The following is a 26,384-nucleotide window of genomic DNA, read 5'->3' on the forward strand; positions in this document are numbered from 1 at the left end:
CACATTAGACGCACCGTTGAACGCAATAGCATCTTCGAATGTCACATCGAATGAAGAATAATTAACATTAAACAGAGAATCGACAATGAGCAAATAAGTTCTTACCCATAGTATCTAAAAATTCTAAGAATGCTGGTCCAGCATGTTGATTATTGTACATTTCTTCCTCAGTCCTTTGACCGGATCTACAGTAAAGAACGCCGACTTTATACTTGTTGGAAAGTCCCTGCTCGTCCAATCTTGCGACAGCTTCCTCGGCCGCGGGTGTTCCCAGCTTAAGACATCCAAGTTGGACCTCCGGAGCGACCAACTCAAGGATTTCTCTCATCGGCGATCTACCTTGCGGTCTTATTCCCAAGGCCTCCTCGGGAACTGTTCCGCGAAGAGTCAGTAGCTCGGATGTTCGAACTATTATTCGGTACTGATTCGAATCCTTTCGAATGCTTATGGCGACCGGCCCAAGCTGCTCGTCCATGCCGAACCAGTTCTGGTGTTCCCGACCTGACCGAAAGTAGAAAAATTATAATCAGTCAACGAGCATGCTTGTTGGGTTACTCAAATTGTGACTTGAGCGATTATTACTACGCTTTAAATGCAAGTTTCGCGTTACAATTGTCAGCACGAATTTACCCAAAAAGTATCGCCGGTAATAGTGAGCTCCATCGTCGACGCTTTCGATCGGCAACGGTCTTCTCTGAAGAGGGCAAGTGTGTTTCCACAGAGTTTCACCCGGCGGTGGTTCAAGAACGGATACTCCGTAGGCTAACGGAGGTCGATGAATTCCGTTCGCCATCGTGCAGCGAGTCAAGCCGACTTCTCGCTCACCCTCACCGCCCGTTTCATTCCGGAAGAACGGACAGGACTCCAAAAGCTCGTTGCCTGGTATGATCGTAGAAAAATGAAACCACGGGTTAGAGTATTAATAAAAACCAAATCAACCAAATCTGACCAAATCATGATCAGATCATAGTGCCATTCAACAACCCACAACCACTTCCAGCATACAACATTTATCAGAATAAAAGAAATTAACCTTTCCCATCGCCGATGTCATCCTCTGGAGCTTCGTCAGGGGTTGACGCTCGGAGCGAACTGGCAGCAGAGGCTCCGGTGGCTGTGTTTCGCCTCCTGGCCAAAAGGATGCCCCTGAGTTTGGCGGCATAGCCAAGATTAGCGGTGAGAGATTGGCAATCGTAATGGGCGAAAGCGCGTCTTCTGTGTCTCTCCTCGACGTCGGCGGACACCGAAGGACTAGCCGGGTTCTGGCATTGTTCCTGGTCGACGCCGCGTGGAGGTTTTCCGCTCCAGAAGCGATTCAGTTTCAGTCGCAACTTCGGACTGGAGCCGGTCGGCCCGCACACCTCGTCCGTGTCCGGCGACTGGCCGTCCTGCAGCCGACGGAGAAGCTCCGCGTTCGAACTTGGGCTTCGCTGATCCGGGGAACGAAAGTCCTGGAGCATTGCAGCGAAGAAATTTTCTCCAACTGGTACCGACTGCGCTACGACATCGATGCTCCCTGAAGCAGGATATATTATGTGTTATTACGAACATTTGTCACGTACGTTACACACGAGGATCAAGATTTTCTATTCTAGTCATATTCCCAATTATTAACGTTTCATAGCAGAATATGCCGAGTCGCGTTTCTAACACAATATTTTGCTAATCCGAGTCTGTCGGTGATTTTTCAATATTTTCAAAGTACCAACAAAATCTTAAAAATTTCCGTAGCATGGTGAAATTTTTATTTCAATCCATTTCAGACACATCTCGTAGATATAAACAGTTTTACCATAAAGCGCAATATTTTCATCCTCTCTATGTTTAGGTCAAAGTTCGCAATTGACGTGAAAGCATTGAAATGTTCAACATTTAATCACGGAATGTCAAAGCAAAATTCACTTTGAATCAGTTGCAGGGAAATCGTAAAGCACGCGATAAGAACTACAGCCGGGACTGACCGTGCACTTGGAATAGAAAAGAAAAGAAAAGAGAAAAAAACAAGAAAGTGTCCCTCAATATTTCATTAAAACCATGTAATATTTACCGTGGGAGCCATACTCTCGGCGAAGAGGAGTGTCGGGAACACGAGAAGCTGGGTCCGGACTGTGGGGCAGCTCGAGACTGGAATTCGAACGATGAAGTGCTAGACTGCGTCCCACACGGCTCCCCGGTCCCCCGTTACTGCCACCGCCTCCACCGCCGCCACCGCCGCTGTTTACTGGAAGACTCGCGATCATCTCATCATTCTGTAACAAAAATAAGATGTAAAATATGAGTAGGTTTGACAATAAGACAATAATAAGGGAAATCATTGATCACAAATCAGAACTATTAAATACAGGTAGTACAGTATTTGCATTAACACCCAGATGATTACTGATTTTTTAACTATAATAAATGTGAGGAGATGTGTAACATAAAAATTCGTATCATTTTTGTAATAATTGAACCAAGGGGGGAATGTTCGTCTCTTTAACATTCGAACGAACTGATGGTAAACCTTAACAAGAAGAGTGGAGAAAGAAGCGTCGAGGTACTGTTTTAGTTGATATTTGTGACCCAGTTTCGAAAGCCACCCTCTGATAACGTCGTGAAAAAACTTTTTTTCCAGTCTTCTCAGCCACTTCCACTTATAATTGTATACAAGCTTGGTCATACGTTTACGTACATTAGACTTCGTTGAACGAGTACATAGTACGTAAGCACATAGCGAAAAAGTCACGTGCGAATGCAGCGACTTTTTATTATTGTGCCTCCGAATAAGTTTCGTAGTGTTACATATATACGTGTCACGAGACAGGAGTAGTAATAATGGTTAGCGAGCTATTCTAAATTTAAGTGCTTCTAAACAAGACCAAAGTAGGACAGCTAATTAGATACCTCCCAAGAGAACCAACGCGCTCTCTCTACACATGGTACACATGGTACACATGGATCTACACACCATCTATACATATACCTAAAATGTACATGTGGAAATAAAAATTGAAAAATAAAATTATCCATGTGATATACCTATGTATGTCTACGTGTTTTTCACGTAGGGATGATGAGGGCAGTCCTTGTGGTTCGTTGTATACACGTTCGCTCATTTCGTTGAGAGGCTTTTTCCGTGGTCTTGCCACTTTTTAATTACGCTAGTGGGACATTTCTCCTCTCCCCTCCGGCCCTCCGTTTTTTTAAATTTATTTCTTCTTTCCTTTCATCTCTTTATGTCATTTTTACAACCTCGTGTGGATATAATCCGGCTCTCATGACTCTACGGATAAGATTACATATGCCCCAAAGGTGCTGACGACTATGCCCTGCGAGTTAATTTGCCCAACTTTAATCGGTTACTCGACTGAAAAATACTTCGTGCATGAGAATAATACGTTATTATGATTATATACTGGCGTTGCAGAAATAAAAACAGGAAAATTATCGATATTTGAAAACGAGTATCGTATGTGTAATAAATTCGTTCAGAAAGGAATAACTTCTTGCAACGTACGCTTGACGGTTGAGATCGAGCTATAGATGGAAATTCGTTACATGATCGTTAATAAAGCTTCATACTAGCAGATATCGCGTGATACAAATTTTATTAGCCTAAAAATTTTGAAACCCAATTGCACGCGACAGATTACATAAGGATTTCTATAATTGGGTAATATTCGAATATAGAAATTGCGTTTAGAGGTAGATAAATGTGAAATCTAGGTAGGTTTACAAAGGAGCAACGGTACGAGGCCATCTTTGATTGCAGTGCGGTTTATATGTTTGAACTCATATGGAACAGCTTCTAAAAATGGCGCCGTCTCGGTCCGCAAGAATCTCATCTTCGTATACGTTAATTAGCTTCGTTCTACTTCCAACGAGCTATGCTCGCAATGTTCGGCATGTTTTGATTGCTCATCTTGGAACGAAGATCGCGGCGCCGTTGTCTGCCCATCGCTTTCCTCTTTATGCGACAGATTTAGTACAAGAATTTTCTACGATTTTCAGATATCAGACTCTAATTTGGGGTGGACGTCGCCTGAAATAGAGAGAACCGTGCGATCGTCCGTAACGAAGTTCGATAATTAAACCTTTCAGTACGAGGATGGGAGCAATTTTTACTAGAGGATTCTTATAGTCAAAGGATTTTTTTTTCGATACAAAGATCTCGCACGAAACTGTTCGTGTGGGGAAAGCAGGAAGTCGTTGGTATTTCGTGCCCATCCGGGAAAATTCCTTATCTATTCGATACACGTTATACACGTTGCACATATCTCATTGTAAGTAAGTGAGTCTAAAAAAGTTCAATAACCTCACAGCGCTCGGATTCATCAGAAATTAAATATATAAATGAATTTAGATTAATGATTGAAAAATAACCACAAAGGAGACTAAAATTTTTCCAAAAATTTGACTGGTGAATGAAAAATACATATCCACCAAGGATACCTACATAACTATAATAAAAAATGAAATTGAGCAATGAAAAACTAATCCAACGTTAGTGCATGATTTGTGCTCCTCCCGTCTAACAGCGTAGTCAAAGAAGAAAGAATTGGATCTATGGGGGTTAGATTCCTCGTGAAAATCTGAAACCGAAGTTTCTTTACCAAAACTTCGAGAGACCGATAGTTTTCGAGTTACAGAGCTTGGAAGTTCTACAACCAATAAGGAGCTCACGTTTATTGCGCATGCGTCCCAACGAGTCACGTGTCAGTCTCCCGATTGGCGAATCACGAAATTCCCTGTAATTCGAAAACTATTAATCCCTCGGATTTCCTGCAAAGGAACTTTAGTCTCGAATTTTCACGGGAAATCCACCCACAAAATTTAATCTGTCATTATCCGACGTCCACCCTTCGTATCGCATGTCGTTTCGCGAGACGAACGCGTAAAACGTGCGAAGACGGATACATGTATAAAATACATGTCACACATCTGCGCACCGCAGGGTCGAGAGTGTTAATAGAATTCTGCTCCCATATCCGAGGGATCGGACGACCCTACAATCAACGTTTCTACACCCTCTGCAGTGCGTCACGTGGTTGTACAGAGTACGGTAGACAAGGGCTGCCATCGACCGGCACCAGCGGAACGAGCATAAGTTTGGAAGTCTGCAGCGAAGAATGAAAAATGGTTATTATTCCCGGAGGGGATGGAATCGAACACCGGTAATGCGGGTCTAACGGGAGGTCCGTTCTGATTTCCATCACCCTTTGTTGTGTCAAGTGATTCTTCGTCACGCATTCACGCACGCACCCACCCACACACTTCATTATCACGTTCGCCTTTGTTACCACGGTGGTTAATTCTTCTACCAAACTTGCCATTGATCGCTCAGGATGGGTGTGAGCTGTTGCTGCAGTAGCTAGCTTCTCGTAATTGATGGGGGTAGGGTAGCTGCTATCTGTCGCTTTCAGTTGACCCATAAAAACGACCACTGTTTCCAGAAGTTGCATACGAGGGGAAAAAAAAACTCATGATAATATTCAAACAATTATAAGCACAACAAATTCTGGTATAAAATTTCCGGTACCAATAACACAGTTACTCTTTTTCCTTTCGAGCAGTGTTTGGAATTGATTTTTACAAACTCAATCGTATATTGCGATCGTGCGTACCAGAAAAGGTGAAACAAAAACTGAATTACACAATTCTCCGTCGATATTGAAGCAAGAATTTTTGCCCTATAATTTCTTTACTGCATTTCGATAATAATTCGATTTTAATTGCACACCCAAAGAAATTACAAAGAATAAGCTAGGCAATCAAACTTGGTGTTACAAAATGATCTCCTGATATTTGTATTCTGAGATCTCTCACTCAGGAGTTAAATGTCAATGCCTCTACATGGTTTAAGCATGACCTAAATTTCCAGGCGTAACCGTCCATCATAGCTACATGCATATAGAACGGCAAAGTAGAGCCTGGGTTGCAATTAATATCACCCTATTAAACGTCGTTTGGAAGACAAATGAATTGAACGTGTTTCCTGAGAGTCACAACGTACCGCATCAGCGGTATCAACCCGACTAATCGAATAAGGATGGAAACAGGGAAATCTCAAGTGTCTCGGTGTGGTATTCATTTGGAATGTAGCCGGGACCAAATTTCAAACGAACACCAAGTTGGGCGGCAGAGCTCGGGGACTGAACATTGCGCGAATGCCATCCATAGCTGTTCCTCGATGGTCGCGTATAGAAACTTTTATCTTCTATTCCCTGCAGCACGTAACCCGGTCCAAAGACCGGATGAAGGACGACACAACAATGTCGATCCTCGCATAGCTACTGCGTAGTTTCATCGCATTCCAATTCCAAGAACGAGGAAAGCGGTATGGTCAGAAGGTCCCAGAGAAGGAAAAAGAACCAGAGCCGCGGGCACGCCTCATTATCTCAGGATGGAACCTGCAGTCACGTTGCTGCCTACCCAACGAATCACTGCCTTCTGTCCCTTTAATGCGTGGTTAGAACCTCAGCTCCGCTCTTCTATGCACCGAAACAGCTGCGATAATTCCACGCTGCTGCAGTCAGGTATGTAGAAACCAAACCAAAAACGAGAAACAAATAATTTTATACGAAAGAATTCAAGACTGCAGTTCCAAAAAAAAAAAAAAAAAAAAATAATCCGTTCCAAACGTCCCGAATTAAAAGTGTACACTGTACAAGTAGATTTGATATTCTTCAGTTTCTCCGAGTGTACATAATACGAGTATAATGTAGCTCCGAAAATCAATTTCGAGATTTAGGAGCGTCCGCGATTGAAATTGAAAATAGGAATGAAGTTTTAAAAATAAAGTAGGCAAGAGAGGAAAAAAAAAAAGAAAGAATTCTTGACACGCGATCGTCCGGTCAGCTGTTCATTGACATTTACACCGAACACACACGATCGTGGCACGTTAGCCGGTTACAACGTCTGTAACGAAATCGCTGCAGTACCAACATCGTTTCGTTTCATTGAAATTTATTTTTTTGTTTACAAATAAGTCGACCCGGCAATATCACCGTCGTAATGACGCGAGTGAGGAAGAGGCCGGTTTTTTAAATGAAATATTTCGGTTAAACGTTTCGACCTTGTGCGCCGTCGTGTGTGTATCCGAGTCTCGAGGCGCCACCGCGGGATAATAAAAAATAAAATCCACCACGCGGCGGCGCATCAGGTACCCTAGCCAAGACAGCTCAGAGAAACCAGTTATATAATAATATCTGAAATATTTTTGAACAAATTTTACGACAATGACTGACAGTGCGAGGATCTTCCCGACTATCAATTAACCCACACAACCGTCAGTCTTCTGCGTTTAATGTATACGTATACCTTGTACCAAACGCCTTTTACCAACTGCCATGTAATAAAAATAAGGTAAAGGAGGTAAAAGAAAGAAAAAAAAAAAAACAAAAAAAAACAATAATTATGTACCCTGCAGAGGTTTTTCCATTAATATCATAGTCGGGGAATCCGTAAATCAATTCGATCGCAATCAATCGATTCCAAAAAAAAAAAAAAAAAATAAATAAAAAATAGAAAAAACGTACGGATCCTTGTAAAATTGAGCATATCAATTAGGATCCGGCCGACGCGGCGGTCGGCATTCCACGTATCAAAAGTCAAAACATTTATTTTTCGCATCCTGTTCCAGTATCGCGTAATTGATGTTAAATGTAATTTATGCAGCTACTGGATATTGACACCATGAAACCAGCGAGTTGATGCAATCGACGCAGTCATAATCGGGTTCTATGGAACAACAACCGTGTACTAGTGTGACAGTCGTCGCACAGACGACGCACATTGCAACAACAACCTACCAGAGACAAGACCAGTTACCTGCGAATTACTGCTCCATACATGTCCGCACCACGTGACCACACACATGTGCTGAAGTTTATTACCTGCACCACGTTTCATACATGTGACCGTAATTGCAAACCGTAAAGGGTTCGTTTTATTCTTGTTTTTCTTCTTTTGCAAAAGCACAGGTTCACCGTAGAGAAAAAAAACATACTTTACCGTTAAATTAACATGTGCTGTTATGCTGTAACTATGCTCTCCTGCCACACCATGTCTTCGTTATATTTAATTATTTCAAGTTTATAATGTTATATTGCATCAATTAACCGTAGCAACAATATTCACAGAAAATGAACCAGTAGCAACTCCTGTACCCTTATAACTGATTGCCGTTGAATGTCTAAAGGAAAAGAAACCCGGCATCAGCTTCGGAAATCGACACTCGATACAGGCGCGATTAAGGATCACACAACGGTCTTTTTATGCGGTGGATAGAATGGGGGGGATGGACTCGGAATGAAGAAGGGAATTAAGAGAGGAGAGGACTATTCGTGAAGGGATCAATTTAGCTGACGCTTCCGCCTACACGGGTTTGTATTTCAAAAGCTGAAAAGCGGACGGGATGTCGTGTTATTTATCGAGCGTTATACACACACACTATATATGTGCACATAGGAAACGGGATCTATATATATTTTTTCGGAGGCCTCGAACCAGGCCGCAGAAAATACCTACAACTTCCTCCACCTTCGAAGGGTTTCCGACACACCGTTCCACGCCCGATTTTCGAGTTCACAGGTATAGCGTAATATTTTTGGCTTCCTAAATCCTGTCCCTTTCATCATTATTAGAGGTGCAAACATTTCGCGTTTCCGTCATCCCCTGATCACACGATGTATACGGTAAGTAGTAGGTATGTAAAAATCACCAGGAAACACAGAGTCGTTCCCTGTACATATTGTACATACCGGGGCAATCTCTTGGAAACTTGAAAATCAACCGATCATGCGCTAAATAATTAAATCTCATTGGTCGGCGAAATCGTCCCGCCACGTAATTCTTGTCTGCGACGCAGGCGTGCCAACGTATGAAAAATGAGTACGTTTGAATTTTCAAAGAGCATAAGCATTAAATTCCGACCGTTCTTTGAAGAATCAATTTTCCGAGCAAATAACAAATGCTTTCCAAACCTTTCCGAGTCGCTGCCTCAATTATTTGATATTCTGACCTCGAAAATTCACATCAACCAGATCGCCGACAGAAACAGTTTGACAGCTGAAAACTCAGGATGGGCAGCCTGCACGAACAACCGATAAAACTCGCGCATGCGCGGTTGATTTTCAAGTTTCAAGAGATTGTCCCGGTACACAACACGTATAATTATCGTTGCCCAAAGAATTTCGATATGTTAATTCAACGTATAAGATGATTAACGAGTTTCTCTCGAGTGTAATAAAAATTGACCAGCCAATTACTCCGCGCGTTGGTTGTTTCTTCGTGTAAATGACAACCCGCGGTGCTTTTCGCTAGTACATGATACGTATAATACGGTAACTCTGGGCGCAGCATTAACTACATCGAGGGTAGCTAGGTGGGTACGTATATATAGATAGGCGGGTAACTAAGGCTGCGAAGACGAGGTTCATTCAACGGTTGGGTACTCGTAAAGCGTACTCCCACGGTGGTTTACCTCCCGGATAAGCGTGTACAACCGAGAGGAACGCTGAGAACGCCGCCCGTCTCTTACTCGAGAGAGAGCCGTACCGCGATAGGATGAACCGGTACCCGGTGCATGCCGTTGGCTTAGGCTATAATTGGAATATGTGCCAAGAGGGCCTATGGTACAGCAGACAACATCGAAACGAGACCTGCATTCACCGAGGTGCCGTTTTCGATCGCGGACTCGTTAAGTTCGTTCCAAAGTCGACCGAAGACCAATCGAATGGTCCACGTGTCCCAAAACGCGCCTCTCCTCCTGGGCACGCTGATATTATATTTCACACCAGAAATATGTACGTTTTACACGTTCAGTGAACGTTTGAAAAGGCACTTCGGATCATTACCCGACCCTGTAGTTTGGAAGTGTCGTATCTTCTGCCGTATCACTTTTCAAAGCGTCTATATGCACTTTTACATCGTTATGTAATACAACTATACGCGATAAGCTGTCGGTAAGTATATAATGTAAAAGACTGACGCCAGGCAACCTCACCCTGCGTTATATCCGTTTCATGAGTTTCGAGTGCCATAAAATTCTGACGGGAGGGTTATACGCTATGATCGTCTTCAGCGGCTCTGAAATCCTATCCAGATCAGGATTACATAACTATGATGGGTATACACTAAACGTTGCACGCACTACGTAATAGTTACTGTAATAATTTAGTAGATACGTTCTCGACGACGCGACATGTTTTACGACTGAAACTAAATAGTAAGCCATGCCGAGGATATAAAAATAACGTATATATTCTGCCATGAAAGTGCCTCGCATTCGAATGGATACATTTTTCAACGATCCGGCTATTTCTATCACTTTCGAAAATATACACCAACTACAAAGCCAGGTTATCATCAGTTGACTCAAAGTTCATTTAAAAAATGCACTTACGCTGTGTTTCTTTGCACGCCAATTTTACTTGGCTTCGGTAATAATAAAAAAATAATTTGGCACCGGCAAAACGAGTTAGAAATCGCAACGCTCGGTTATCATCGGTGTTGGTTTTTTGAAAATTTCTTTTCATTTTACGCATTCCTCGTTCCGATTTCCGTTTATATTCTCTTTAGTGTTGTGTTTCACGTCCGTTAGAGATCATTGGTCCAATTGTTTTTGTTTTCTTTTTACCTGACTTCTCGCGATTCGATCCGAGCACGATATCCGCGTTCACCGCCAGTTGCATACATCGATGCTGCTGCTGCTGTTGTAGCAAAGATCTTATCTCGCGAGCAATGTGCGTCGCGTCGTCGCCTTATATACGCCGGAAGGCACTCGTTTCTCCGTCTCTTTCTACAAGTCCAGAGCTTACACGTACATACGTATAATATACACGCATATGTACACCTATGCAAGCGATCTCGTATGCAAAGTACTTATTCGGGAGAGGCTCCGGTCAGCCAGAGTAGGCCAACGATATTCGCATACACGTACCTGTGTGTATATATCGTTAAACGACAATCACTGTGTATACATATCGACCCAATGGAGGAAAATCACTCTTGAGCTCCACAAGATCAGTATAATCGTACAGGTTACCTTGTACACCGGTACATATCATTCAACGCATGCGGTGTCTGCTTCTTAACGTAAATTAAACGGAGCTACTTGTATTTGTTGTTGCACGTTGCAAACACATCATATACTCAGTGGGTTAAAATCGTAATTCTCAAATCGAGCAATCGTTGAACAAGATCGATAGAGCAAAAGTTCGGTCTAGACTATCATGTACGAAACTCGTATAAAAGAATGGTACCGATGTTCACCAAGTACCAACGAACTGTCACATCATAGTTCTCACAATCAGTTTTCCATACTCTGAGATCACTGTGATAAAATGCCAAGAATCCCACGGGTATGGTTACTAAGGTACCAATTATTTTCCCCCCCAAAATGTGCCCATGACGTTATAAAGACAGCGATGCGCAAAAAAATGACGTATCAATCGAAGTTGAGCATATTGGCAAGTGAGTTCTCACTACGAAACAACCACACTACTGTTCAACAAAGCTCATTACTGAAATATAGTAACTTGTTGAAATGACCGGTCGAGGTTAAAACATCGGCGTGACATTTAGTCGGTCAGTGTCTGGAGTTTGGTTAGAGAGCTGAACCTGCGGCAGTCTAGGTTTCAAGTGGCTGCTTCGTCTCTCATACAGAACATAGCCGCGTGTACGTGCAACCAAGTTTATCCGACGCGTGACGATGTCCAAGCTGGTGTATGTTCATGGGAATATGCACGATGCGTGCAGTGCGTGCAAGCGATGGGTGGTGGAGTACGCGCATGTTGGGTAGGTTGATAGGTGGAAGGTAGTCGGTGTGGCCGTACCTGAGCCGCAGGTGAATCAAAACCAGTGTGTGCGACATGCGCATGTCGTGTATATATACCCATACGAATACGCACCTCGTGTGTTACGCTGGTTTTGACCAGTTGCTGTGCTGACTCCAGGATATTTGCTTCGATAGTTTTCACGGCCGGATCGTTTATTTGAATGAAGGATCAATTACAGGGGGTCTATGATATACATAGAGCCAAATGGAACCTGTCGAACAGACGAAGTACCAGCATTTACGAATCCATGAAGTCAAGTTATTACTCGGAGAAATCTAAATTCAAAGTGAACAACGTTGTGGAAAATGATTCTCGTACATGGTTCGATGTGAAATAAGCATACTGAAATCGACTATCGGCACTTTTGTGACAATGGAAGTTAACGTGGCATTCCATCTGATACGGAGTGACTGTTTTTCTCATGGATCCAATTTGCAGTCATCCTCCACTTCTTCGCTGTCATTTGTTTCAGTATGGAGATGGTTCGATCTCCCATTGAATTTATTTCTGCTACAACACGTCAGCTGGGTGTTCCACACCTGAGAATACCAACTTTTCTTGCTTTTCCAGACCGATGAACACCCTAGTCACTGGTGTAACTGACAAACGAGTACAACCATACCCTGCACCATCCCTGTTCTTCCGCAAATTCAAAAGTGCAGGCAAGGACTGTCCTGCTTTTGAAGCATCAGGTATGTACAATGTTTGGTTGTGTTCCTGTACGTAAGGTGAGTATGGGTACAGTACATATCGTGTAACACATATATACCTGTGACTGGTCAAGTGTTCGACGATTCGCGTGGGATCGCCTCGAAGGACACGAGTTCCGTTGAGGATATAACCAAGCAGGCACTGACCGTGGCATCGAAAACAGGTTTCTCAGTTAGATTTTATACGTTATGTAAGGCAAACGCGTGCAGTATGTCATAAGCACCGGTGTTTTATTACGGACATTGATTGTAGGCAGGGGTGAAAATTTGCCGAGAGGGTGGAAATTTCGACCGACGGCCAGCGTTAGGTAACTCTTTGTAAAACCATCAATTTAACGTTCACTAAAGAAATGCACAAGAGGGCAAAGTTATTGACGTTACTGTAACGATGCATGTTTAGGAAACATCGTTACTTCGTATCTTTCGCAGTGTCGGAAATTTAGTAAACCTTGATAAAAAAAAAACCATATTCTTATTTTCGAAAATCAAAAATCAACTCCTTCAAAGTTGTTCGAAAATTGCGCAACAATGATTTTTTCTCTAATGTTTCGTTACGTTAACGTTACTAACTTCAGCCATATGACTTCTTTTTTTTTTTACATGTATCGGAAATCTTTTTCTAAATTATAATAACGACGCAGGAGATCATTATCACGATTCAGTTGAAATGAATTCCATCAATTTGCAGTCTACTGAATACGGAAATCATTATAAACACACGAATAAGATCCATCCCATTGATTTTCAAGAAAAAAGCCCACTTTGTACAGTGTACACTGTATTATATCTGCTTAATTCATACGATTGTTCGAATCTCGAGTACCGATCTCTACCCATGCGTATTATGCCTTGAATCCTTGATCAATTCCCTTGAAAGTTTGTCTGTGTCTTCAAATGTTTAATACCTACGGCTACGGTATAAGTTCCGGTTGGCAAGACATTGAGCATGACGACAAATAAATATATGTACGTATATCAACAGTTTTGTCTTTGCCGATGGCGTTAGTATCTACAATGTTATACACAATAGCTATTCCTAGGAGCAACGATTTCCTTTTATTGCGGATAGAAATAGATGCGAGAAGAAAATACATTTTTCTACGTGATATCTATTACACAAGACGAAATTTGTAGGCCAATATAATTATAATATACCCGTAGTACCTATTTCGAATAATCTTGTTCACAGTTATCTCCATCCCACGATGCTACTGCCTTTTATTTCAATTTCGTTTTTATTTTTTTTCACTTCACCTGTTAGGAATGTAATATAATCCAATTGTCCCACGCACGACGGGTTTTGACGTACAACACGTATAAGGCAAAACTAAAACTGAATATATTGATAGGGTCATTTGAAAGCTTTTTCGTTAGTTAATCTGACTAGAAAAAAAAAGAAGTTGAAAATTGCGTAGATTATAATTTTACAGACCTGGGTTCGCGAGTAATGATGAAGAATAATTACGAAACTGAAACAGACACAATGAGTCGAAGACCAAGTTTCCGGTATTTTACTACAGCAGAAGGTCGTCTCGTCTGCGAAGTAATTTTTTATTATTCGTGGGCGGTCAGCCGAGCAGTAAGAAAAAAAATTAGTAAAATTGAATCGCATGGCGAGAAACTGGTAGGTCTAATTGTAATCCGACTTGACGGAGATAATGTGAATAAAAAAAATTGAAAATAACATTCAAATCGATCAATCATCATCCACCGATTCATGTCACGGCCGAAGTCGGCGACATTTTGTTTTTTTCCCTCCAATGAAGTTGAAGTTGATAAAATTCACCCAAAGAAGAAAAAAAAAAAAAAAATAAAAGGAGAAATAAAAAATCATTTTCTGTAACACGAGGCTGTAGAGTTCGAGGGAATCGATTTTGTAAAATTACACGAGTATATATTTCAGTCTTCCAAGATAAGAAAGCACAAAGAAAAAGAGGTGGACTAAGAAAAATGTCGGCTGACCCCAAGACTGGCGATCGAGACGATCGCAGATGACCTTTTGCTAATTTTCTGATTCCCAGCACGCGACTACAACTATGTGCAAAATTATTGAAGGCATGAAATGCAGGCAAATTTGTTCAGGGTAAAATTTATTCATACAACTTCCGCTGAACGTTAGTGTAATAAAAAATACCGACGCTATGCATATTAATATTAGCAGATTCGTGTTAAAAAGAAAAAAAAAAAAGAAAACAAATCGTATGTACAGAATAATTAAATCCCCTATATAATCAAGATTCATTTGATCACAACTTTCAATTCGCGTCTGAGGCGCAATTAATTACGCTGTAATTAACTCATTGTTGGGGTTTTTTCATCACATGCCTCTGTAGATAAAGTGTGAAGAATTTCGCACGGGATGAATATTTTTCTCTCTGTTCTTTGTTTGTTTATTTATTTATTTTTTGTTTTCGATTATGACGTTTAATTTGTTATTACTATACTGTTTTTATTATCGAATGTAACACGAACGCGTCGTTAGGTCACTGTACGAGTTAATTACGAGGTGTAGCCACCGGAGTCCATCCTGGCTGGGGCTAATGATAGGTTCCCATATCCAGAGCATCGTCGCCCCGGGCCGGTGAAACGCCATCCTCCACCTTCTTCTTCCTACCATCTTATTTCAGGCCTAAGATTACGCCTTAAATTCGTTATTCATCGAACCTCCCAACGATCATATTCCGTTTTAAATCGTCCTTCAGGAATAATTTCAGTTCATTCAATCTCACGTAAAGCTCCGCAACGTCTGTACGATCATTCGAAATCTAACAGACTTAACAACATTGTTTCAGAGCTTACAAAATATTCCTTTTTATTTTATTTTTTTATGTTTTTTTTTTTTTTTTGTCTTTATCCTTCCCGTCCGCCGTACACGGTGCGTGAAATATGATATTGAATCGTTTACACCGCTCTTTGAACATTTCTCCAGCCGCTGAAAACGACAACAAATTCATAACCGGAAACTCGAACGTATATAATTCCCATCGCTGATTCAACCGGAATATACTCGCAGCTGAGGTGTGAAAACTTTCTTGCAAATGGAAATTAGTTCTCTTCGATGCTCGGTAATAAACTTACACATTAAATTCATTGTACATTGTATAAAATCACACGCGCACAGAATCGTAACAACTGTCTAATGGGAATGACTCTCCTGTAGGGCATCGAACCCTGCTGCTCTGCAGGACTCGAGAGATTCCGTCTGTCTCTCTGTCCATTATTCGTCTGCGGTAAGTCGACGACAGCTGGTCTGGTACTTATCCGACTCTCTTCTACCTCCCTTCGGTCGTTTTTCCTTTCCTTTCTTTTCTTTTCTTTTTTTTTCCCTCACACCGTATTGTTTATATGATTGTTTAAAAAAAAAAAAGTTCCTTCACCATCTTTTTATTGTTAGTCCCGCGAAACTCGCGCACTGCGTTTCACGTAACATATATTATGTATACCTATAAGCATAAATTTTTTCCTCCTCCCTCCCTTAAACGACACATGGGTTTCTTTCGAAAGAAAATCTTATGGGAGACATTCTTAGCGGTGGTCTGTCATAACTTTTTTCTGTATATATATATGTAGAACGCGTAACGTATTACACGCACACTCGATCAGTCATGTATGGCACAGCTTACGCAAAAGGCGTTCATTTCTTACTCGCGAATGGAGTGCATCTTTTTTTTTTCTCGAGTGTTTGGCACGAAATCGTCGTTTCTTTTCAACTTTTATTTGCAAAGGGCTTGATCTTGCAGATCGGTAAAGAAAAAACGTATTTTAGATATGATTTTTAAAAAACCAGGTCGACATTTTTTATTGTTTCTTTTTTTTTTTTTTTTTTTACACTTTTCACAAGGGAAAATTATAATTTTCCAATTTTAGAATTGAGTTTAGCATCCGGTAAATCGTAATGTAGCCAAAAATTATGTATCATATTCAGCAAAGTAAACTCCTGCATATTCATTCCAAGGTTATAAGTTAATGATACTGTTTTAAAAATATATCATCACGTTAACTTCACTTATAAATTTAACATCGTTCTTATAACTCCATTACTATAATCTTCTTCGCAAAATCTTTCACACGTACACAATTTTTTTCCCCTAACACAACTTTCTGCAGTCAAATTTTAAATAATTATCAGATAAATTTCATCTGCTTGATGAAAGATTTAAAATAATTAAAACAATGATTCAAACTGCACTTTGAATACTGTCCGTATAATGCCAACACCTCGATTTCCGTATTCGCTGTATATTAATTATTTATTTTCACGCAATATCGGTGCCAATGTCAATGCACGCATGCGATATATATATATATATATATATATATATATATATATATATATTCGAAATGTATACATATACCTATACAGGATAGGTAGCTGGATGCCGAAGGTATCTGACTCGATGACTAACGCGATTCTCATTGGGATATGTATATACATATACGTAATACTACTTCGTAACTCTTTCAATTCCAATCGATTATACATGCAAATATTTGTGTGTGTGTGTAAATAAAATAGTCACCGCCTAAGCGTACATGGAATGCCATCGGGGATTGCCTGCGCGTATACATAAAAGACTATGATGCTAAGGTACCCGAAGTTTACACGCGTTTGCCTGTACATAATTATACGGCGACACGAGTTACACACCGCGTGAGACGTTGGAGTGTACTTACGCGTAATGAGGTATGCCAACGCATTTTTCCAAGTGAAAGGAAACAACGGGAATTTGAATAGAAACATAGAGTAAAAAAATGAATAAATAAAAAAATTGGTAACGTTATCCCGTCAATTCACGATAAACAAAGCGATCGAATTTGTTACTGCATCGGATATAAGTGAACATTGTTGGTTTCGGTTTGCTTCTTTTGTACCAATTTGGAAGTTCAGTCAATAATGCAATCTCGTTACGTCTCAAAGCCAATCCAACTATACCGATGCTGGAATTGAAAACAAATTGCAAGCCTTGTTCGGTTATGTTTAACGATAAATAAATATGGTACTGCGGAGGGCTTTGCGCATTATAAGTAATTGCTTAATGTACTCTTTGTTTTTATACCGGTGGTCGTCGAAGTGCATAGGGTCGCAAAATCTTACGTCAGAGACGAAGAAATCTAAGACAGTATAAATATAAATGAGAATATCGAGTTTTCACTCTCTCTCTCTCTCTCTCTCTCTCTCCCTTAAAAAAAAGGGGGGGGGGGGGGGGGGGGAGGGGGGAAGAGAAAAACAGTAATAAGAGTGAGGAGTATGCGAACTGCATAAAAGAGTAGAAGAAAATAAAGACACTCAAACATATTCTAACAATCTCTTCTTCATTCACGGGAATAATTATTATATAAATAGTTATGGGCAATGATATAAAGCAAATATTATCAAAAAAATAATATCGTGTGCGGATATAATTTCATTGCCGTGAATAAAAATACTGTAAAATTACAAAGTAAAAAGGGGTCAAAAGCCTAGGACTTCCATTTCAAATTTTGGTCAATAATTGTGTCGGAATGCGGGGCCCCGAAATTCCGACGCTGATGACGAAAAGGCCCTTTGGCCGGTTTGGTGATTCATCGAGCAACAACCACCACGTGTCCCACCATATCCTCCGTCCCTTACTCCCGTAAGAAAGAAGCTTCGAGGTATGAGAAAAGCAGGCGGTCATGCACGTGTGTTTCTTTCTTTTCTTATGTAACGCTGTACTGCAGCATGGAATAAAGGGCGGCGGTTCAGGGCCCAAAAATGGCCCATCGAGAGATTCCGGAGCAGAAAAGGGCCGCCCACCCTCCCGCCTTGCGCTTCTGCACCCGGGATCGCATTCCGGAACGCGTGTACAAGCAGCAGCAGCAGCAGCAGGCATCGGAAACAGCGGCGTAGGATTCGCGCCAAATTTCGTTTCTGTTTTATATGATTTATTTATTCGTTCGATAATTTTTTTTTTTTCTTTTCCTTTTTTTGTTTTTTTTTTTTTCCCTCCACCGTGCCAAAAATTGAAAATCAGGAACAACGAAACGAGGATCGGGAAGAGAGAGAAGGAACGCTGTGTACGGCATTGCGAAAAATTGAACAACAATCGTGCGGAAACAAGCGTAATAATTGAATCTCTCCGTGAATGCGCGCACATTGATCATGATGCGATCTATTAAAAAATATGACACTCGGGAATTTGTCCGTGAACGTTGAATCAACGCGTCATTCTCGATCCTGATGCCCACACACACCCTGGACAGCCTACGTAAATCTAACCGTAAACGGGAGTAAAGATTACAGGTGTAATCCTGCTGACCGAGTGTATGTATCGATCGTTCGGAAAGAATTCGCGTTATTGGCATTATTTCGATTAATCGATTAGTTGGTTAATTAATTAATCGAAGGTGAGCGCAACTACGCGTTAAAAAGACGGGAAAGATTAGCTTGGTTTGTTTTTTTTTTTTTTTTTTTTTTTTAATTCGCCCTAAGAAAACGATTCGTTTCAAAGATCCACAGTAGAGAAGATCTTTCTAAATATTTTACATCTGGTTTAGTGTACGATAAATATTCAGTTCGTAACATATAAATATAATTCTGTACAAGTAGGTGTTTGTAAAATATTTTTTACATGTTTTTGATAGAAATATAAGAAAAAAAAAAAAAAAAAAAAACAAACCAAAATTACATGCAATTCTTTCGAAAATTTTATAAATCCATAACTGAATACTTTTCACCGTGAATATTGAACCGTTTTCAACGTTCCATTGATTTTTCTGGTGAATTGAATCGAACTGTAAAGCCCCCCCCCCCCCCCCCCCCCCCCCCCCAAATTAATCAATTTATAATTTGCGAGAAAAAAAAGTTTTCCTCCTCTTTCATTATCTCGTAAATAATGCAGTCGTAGTAACGGCATTAGATCACCGAAGTTCACGATAAATGTACGATTCAGCGAAAATTTTCAACAAGAATCACAAGAATCACAAAAATCGCAGGCATCAATTCGTGAAATTCTTATGGAACATGAATGGATGGATGAGTCATGCATCTGCATGATCACGCAATATGTGTTATATTTCAGACGCGCGGAGCATGTGAAATTCAATTAACCGAAAATGAATGAATGAACGAAGAGATGCCGGAGTATATCAAACACGTGCATAAATTTGAGGACGATACCAGAAAAAAAAAGAAGAAAAAACTAGGAAAAAAAAAAAAAAAAACAATGGCCGGAGAAATTACCTCTTTCACTGGTTCTTTTCCGCGTCGTTTTATTCCGCACAACGATGACGAGATCAGATTGGCAATTCCTTGAAAACATTCGCCACATTTCATCTTTCGCTCATCGTCAAAATTAAAAAAAAAAAAAAAAAAAAAAAAAAAAAACACAAATAAAAACGAACAGACAACCGAATAAAAATTCTCATTCGCAAAAAACGAAACACAAAAACAAGCGTCGCAATATTATCGCGTAATAATCACTCGCAAATAACTCTCGCGCACTATGATTAACGGCATAATTATATATTATATCATTCGCACGGTCGTACTGTATATTACTATTATTATTGTTATTATTATTATCGCACAAGTAAATCGCGTACAACGAACAATATATTCCCGATACGTCGACGACTTCTCTCATTCGCGAATCGAATATAACTGAAAATCAAGAAACAGATACGCGCTTTTCCACCTCTCAAACCGTCCGCTCCCCGACACGTTCTTCGCCTGAGTGAAAGACAGGCCACCGATTTTGTCGTTGCCGAAAACTACGCGTTTACAATGTCTAACGGATATCCGAACCTAAACGTGCTTCGACAGGCAAAATCATGCCTTACCCCCCCCCCCAACCAAAAACAAAATAATTGCTTGCGAGCTGTTTTCGCATGGTTCTGCAAGAATGGAATTTGCGCGAGCTGATATCCTTACACACACACACACACATAAATATACATTTTTTTATATGTATAGTTGTACGTATGAAAGATAGGAAATACTTGGCAATATGAGCATTCGAACGGCGCTACGCCGTTGTTCGAAACGCAATTCACATCATCAGCTGTACCCTGTACGTTACTGACACGCTGCGGTTTATCTCTATGGTGTTCGTACGTACGTAGATACCACATGCGCGTGCGTATGCATGGGGAATAAGGGGGAGGAGGTCCTTCTCTTTGACCAAGGATTTGGGTCAGATGGTATCGGTGAAGAGGAAAACGAGCCTATGACGTCAGTTTACGGTTGAAAAATACATGTTCGACAAATTTGTTTCACTATAAAACATATTTCTATTTTTCACTCTCTAATATTGTCATTATACGTATATAATACAGATTTTTCACGTTTTTTCCTTCATTTTCTTTTTCTTTGCACGCGTCGTTCGGTGATGTAATAAAAAATGAATAATAATGAAAAAGGATGAAAAAATGGAATGAAGAAAAAAAGTTTTCGCAACATTTTTAGCATGCACAAGTTATAGATTTTATGCAGTGATTATAAATACTTCTTGTATCGAGCCCACCGTTTCATTTATTTATTTTATTTTGTTTTTTATTACACGTATATCGAATGTATTACGCGTACATATTTCTACATTATTTATTCATACATACCTAATATACCTATTTACGCGTATGCATGTAAAAGCCGGTTTACATATTATACCTTATATTGCCGGAGTAAATTCTCACTCATTGAAATAGAAGATAATAAGAAAGATTCCCTTTTTATTCTACGTTCTATAAATAGGCGCACCGATTTGACTTATCATTTTTATCAGAGGCAAGGCTTCGATAATCATCAACCAAGTTACAACAGACTTGCGTGTATGAACGTCTGAAATAATCGAAGTATGGACGACCCGTACAACATATGATACGTATATGGACCTACGTAGGATCCTAAAATATATTATCGAGGATACAAACTGTCGACAAGTAAAACCAGATACCCATTATTTCTCACCTACGAAGAAACACGAACCGACTTCCAATTAAATATAAAAATAAGTAGGTGGATAACATACGTGTACGTGTACGTGTATGTATATGCATATACATTTGTAATATATTATAAATAAAATAAAGGATGTATATTTTAGCCGTTTCGAAATTATCAATACCGTAAGTTACGGTATAATAATATGCAAATGGTATTATGTGAATATGCTAATAAGAGATTTGAACGTATAATAATAATAATAACAATAATAATAATAATAAGCGCAGCTTCCTTTCTTTGTCTTCGCGTTACGTCTTTTCGATTTGACGCCAAAAGTCGCAAAGAAATTGAAAATTAAATCACTGCCTCGCTTGGACCAGTTTTGTTGCAAATATTTTCCTTACGTGTCGATTTTTTTTTTTGCCGTGTCAAGTAAAAATTTCAAAAACCATCTATAACCGGTTACATATTTCTTTAATTTACGTACATCGTAATTTTGCTGAAAGAGAAATCGCAAACACGTTATGGGCGCGTTTTATACAGAACTGGCGCTTGTTAATGATTAGAAAAAATTAATTAAAAAATTAAATAAATACTCCACCCTTTCAACAATGAGTTGGCAGAGTGATTATGGAGTTGTTTGCCACGGAATAAAAATACTCGTAGAGATCCGAAGATTTCGGTCGAAGCCGTACGTATAACGAAGATTTAATACGAGGTACGCATGGAAATTATAATATCAATATCATGTTTAGGTATTATCGATATACGCGTTTATATTCTGTAAAGATCATGCAAAATGGATGCATGCATCTGCCTCGCGTGACAAGAAACGATCACTGTTCAAGTTTTACGTATTACAACTCACAATATTAAATCCTGTACCTTATAGAGTAAGATGATTATAATTATTGTTCTTCGGTTTTTCAGTTTTTCACCTTTTTCCTTTTTGCATTTCGCTCGTCGACACACACGCACGTGTATGATACGTACGAACACCTCTCTTCTATATACTTTGCACACATATTTGCTGCAGCGTAAACGCGTAATTTGCATTTAACCCGTCCAATTATACAGTAAAGCATCATTATGCACAATCAAGTTTTGTCGTAAAAAAATCAACACCGAACACCTATTGTTTTCAATAAATAAGAAGATAATTGTGGAATACTGAGAAGTTGTTGCCGATTTTCAAACTACTTTACCTCTGCATGTACGAAATCTTTTCAATCATTTTTTGCGTCGTTGATGTACAACATAATCGGGTGTAATCTGACACGACTGAATAAATGCGCCGGATTAAATGAACGGTATTGAATTCGTTCATTATACGCATATAATTTGTCCAACAATTATTCTCGTAAGGTTTACAATGTACGTAACGTATAATTGTAAACACGTGCAGAAATAATTCCTCCGGGTACAATAAAAATGACGTATTATGTGTCTACATATACCATCTACATGTTTGTACAATGTACATGTATACAAACATGTAGACGAAATATACTCGCGCTTATTGTTAGTTAGAGACAGAAAGACAGAGCTTGAAAAGGTTAAGGACCGGATCAAAAGCCGATTGTAACTTCGCTCAAATCGTTCATTGTCACTTCTCCAGGTTGGATCAGGCGATAAAACTTTCGAGTGCAACGACTGATTCTTTGTTACTAGCAATAATAATAGACAGTGAAAAAATGCACAAACTTGATACACAACGCTTAACGAAACATACAAAATTTCAAATGATCTTCGTTTAAGTAAAATACGTATCGAAAGCCGGTATGAAACGCGAAGGCGGCTGAATCTGCGTAAGAAGATCGAAGAGGTGAGAGAACCTTGTGCGAGTTACCGTGAAAGGCGGGTGGTCATTATTGTTCCAGGTAAGCGTACATAAAGGAAGGATGAGAAACTATAATGAAAGTACGGAGAGAGGGAAGTGATGCAATAAAAAATAATAAATAAAAAAATAAAAAAAATTAAATAAAACTGTTTCAACAATGATACGCCTCTCATCCCTGACAAATGACTATCGGCGTATAACCACCTCTTCTGACATAGATGAATCGTGACAGGGTAACGAACGTTTCAAAAATCACGCCGATAGGATCGTCGCGTTCTAAGAATTATTCACACATATATACAGTGTATATATATTATATATATATATATAAAAACACACACACAACATATATTGTATATTATATTATATAGCTGCCAACGCGCGTGGGTCTGATTTAAATTGATGAAGAAAACGAGGACGACGACTATCGTCTGTATTATACGGACTCGGTTCAACCACCACCAACCACTTGAAGCGATGTTATATGTGTATGAGGCAGGATTCGTTGTTCGACGATTTGTATAAAGCCAGTCGCTGCTTCGCCTGCGAATATTTTCAAATGCCTTGTTGTGGGAAAACTTTTACGACACAGCGATACTATGTTCTCGTAAAATTTTTCGTAGGTTTCATCGAGACCTCGAAAACACTTGAACGTAACTTTTTGTTCATCTACAGTAAGAGTTTATTTAGTCAGCCTTCCCGTATAAGTTTGTAATTCAGGTTCGGCTTGGCTTAGAAATATCGTTACATCTCCAAAAGTATTTATCTGGTTGTAACGATACTGTAGCCTGAAACTTGTCCAGACGTGTATATCAACAGAAAAAAAAACGGAGTCAAAATCGGTTTAGGAGTTCCGGAGTTATAAGCGAAGTAAAGAAGAGGAAGAAGAAGAAGAAGAAGAAGAAGAAGAAGAGAAGAGATGAGGACGCTGTGAATTTAATGGAATTACAAAGACTTGGAGAACTTGAAATCCTTCAAGTAGATTAATGAGTTCAAAACTAATTTGCTATTTCCATGATGTTCCCAAAAAGTGTACAAAACGGAAATACTTGAATTAGGTATAAACAAGAGTTTACAGATATCGAACTGTCGTTTGAAATTGCTTTGAATGGTAAAACATCTGGTAAAAATTCATTCAATTTTAATAATATGACTTGGATAAATTTTTATTTATTTTTTTTTTTTTTGAGAAAATTAATTTGAAACATTTTTAAAAAAACTTTTTTTATACTGCCAAAGTTTTTTGATAAGAATCTAAATCAGTGCAATCTTGAATAGTTAAATATTGAACGATGCAGTCAATGTGATAAACAAAAGTGTCTCTGTGCAGAGATTCCAGAGAATAATCTTTCGACTAAAATGAGTTATCGTTGAGTAAAATCGAACGAATCTACCAAATTTTCGAACATTTTTAAACGATTTCAAACGAATAAACGTGCAGTCCAATCTTGGCGGACAATTTCCACAGCTGCCGAAGAGATATACATTACAGTGGTAAAAAACCTAAAGTAATGATACGAATACAATCGCTCACTTATGGCTTATCATCGGTCTCGAATCAAATATTTACTCGATCGATACAACTCCGTTTACGTTGATGCGTACATAGGTATGGCTCTATAACGCGATAATATAACACCGGATGCATTGCGTGCTTTACGGTCGAGTTTAACAACCGGATTTGAGAAAAGCCACGCCCTGCACTGCAGTTACCGATATTTGCCGTTTAATTTTTTGTCGTTCTTACCGATTACAAAAATGTATTACTCACTATTCGCGGAACTATGTTATAACATATAATATATATATCTCAAATTTGATAAAACGAAGAAACCATTGTTTCGTCGATGATAAGGAAACGATGACGATAAGAGATGTAACGATTGTATCAAATACATCTCATTCGTACGCCGCTATCGCGAGCGAGTGAATATTTAAAAATAAAATCATATCAAACCACGACCTTAATTCTATAGCTATTCGATGTATATCTTCATGGCGATAAGAAAAATCTAGGTTAAATTCTATTAAAACATTGCTGAAATTTTTTCTTTACGTACCGCTTGTGGCCTGCTTAATTGCCCAGAGTAGTAAATTTTTAACCAAGTAAAAGTTCACGTAGATTCATGAATGAAGATGCGCAGCCTACGGGGAGGGGTTGAAATTGCGAATTTTAAGAGTTCCGAAAGCGCCAAATTCGATCAACCTTTGACGAAACATCAACGTCTCGAATGGTCCGAAACTCGACGCTCAAAGTTCCGAAAGTGCGAAAATGAGAAAATTTAAAATCCGAAGCATCGAAATTTCGAGCGGTCAAAGATTATCAGGTATGTGAATTTCTGATTTGATAAAATTTCACCACTTTGATCTTTCTTTGTTTCGGACTTTCGATATTTTTACTTACCGAATTCTGGTCATTGTGATTTTCGGTTTTTCTCATTTTTCCCACCCGCTATCTGAATAAAAATACGCTGCGCAAGTATATTTTAATTTGCGAAATTTTACTCCATCGAAACTTTGTTCTTCGGCATTTTGCTCTATCGGAATTTTACTTTTCGAAACTTTACTCTACATCGTAACTCGAATTTTCGGAATCTTTATTTCAAAACCTCAAGTCCTCGGATTTTTTGTTTCTTCAAAGTTTGCTTCCTTTACTTCAAGTTTCGCCACCGAATAATTCGAAATTAGGCGTTTTCGAAACTTCAACTCCACCCCCAGGCTTCTTATCCGTTTCTTGCGATCCGTCGAATCGTCGAGATTTGCCTGACTGTATAAGAATAAAATACATCCGCACAGCCGTCTCATCGAAGAGGACCAAGCTTAAAGGATGCTGGCTGCAGCTATGCGGGATTATTTAGCATTGAATTAACACGAAATTAACACGGCGCGCTAGCAAGTAAGAGTAAATATTTGCGGCTGGCTCCCCTTTTCCCACAGGCAATTCACTCGCTCTCCCTAAAGCCTGTTCCCGACAGCAGGGTCCAGGTTTTTCACCAGTTTCCCGCACATGTTCCTGCCCGCAACACGCGCACATCCAACCCACGTGTAATTTCCGTATTTTCGAAGGGACTGCAGGCACAGCAGGAGGCGAAGCAGATATCGTATACCTATTT

At 39.6% G+C, this 26,384-nt stretch overlaps 1 protein-coding gene across 7 annotated transcripts in view; it reads right to left on the reverse strand.

The window, feature by feature from the left end:
* The window catches only part of LOC124215073 (signal-induced proliferation-associated 1-like protein 1), a 69,504-nt gene that overhangs the window by 6,393 nt on the left and 36,727 nt on the right, over window positions 1–26,384 (reverse strand). For 4 of the 7 annotated variants that reach the window (XM_069134637.1, XM_046617984.2, XM_046617986.2 and 1 more), the window contains 4 exons: window positions 2,048–2,249; window positions 1,034–1,516; window positions 631–879; window positions 106–501 (listed from right to left, as the gene is read on the reverse strand). In XM_069134637.1, coding sequence (XP_068990738.1) covers window positions 106–501; window positions 631–879; window positions 1,034–1,516; window positions 2,048–2,240 — 1,321 coding nt within the window. In that variant the 5' untranslated portion in view covers window positions 2,241–2,249. Of the gene's footprint in view, window positions 1–105; window positions 502–630; window positions 880–1,033; window positions 1,517–2,047; window positions 2,250–3,018; window positions 3,499–5,309; window positions 6,506–11,891; window positions 11,961–26,384 lie in introns of those variants that run through there. The other 3 variants (XM_046617987.1, XM_046617981.2, XM_046617985.2) reach the window with 3 other exon arrangements.

Source organism: Neodiprion pinetum, chromosome 3 (assembly GCF_021155775.2).
Source record: "Neodiprion pinetum isolate iyNeoPine1 chromosome 3, iyNeoPine1.2, whole genome shotgun sequence".
In the NCBI taxonomy this organism is placed as follows: Eukaryota; Metazoa; Arthropoda; class Insecta; order Hymenoptera; family Diprionidae; genus Neodiprion; species Neodiprion pinetum.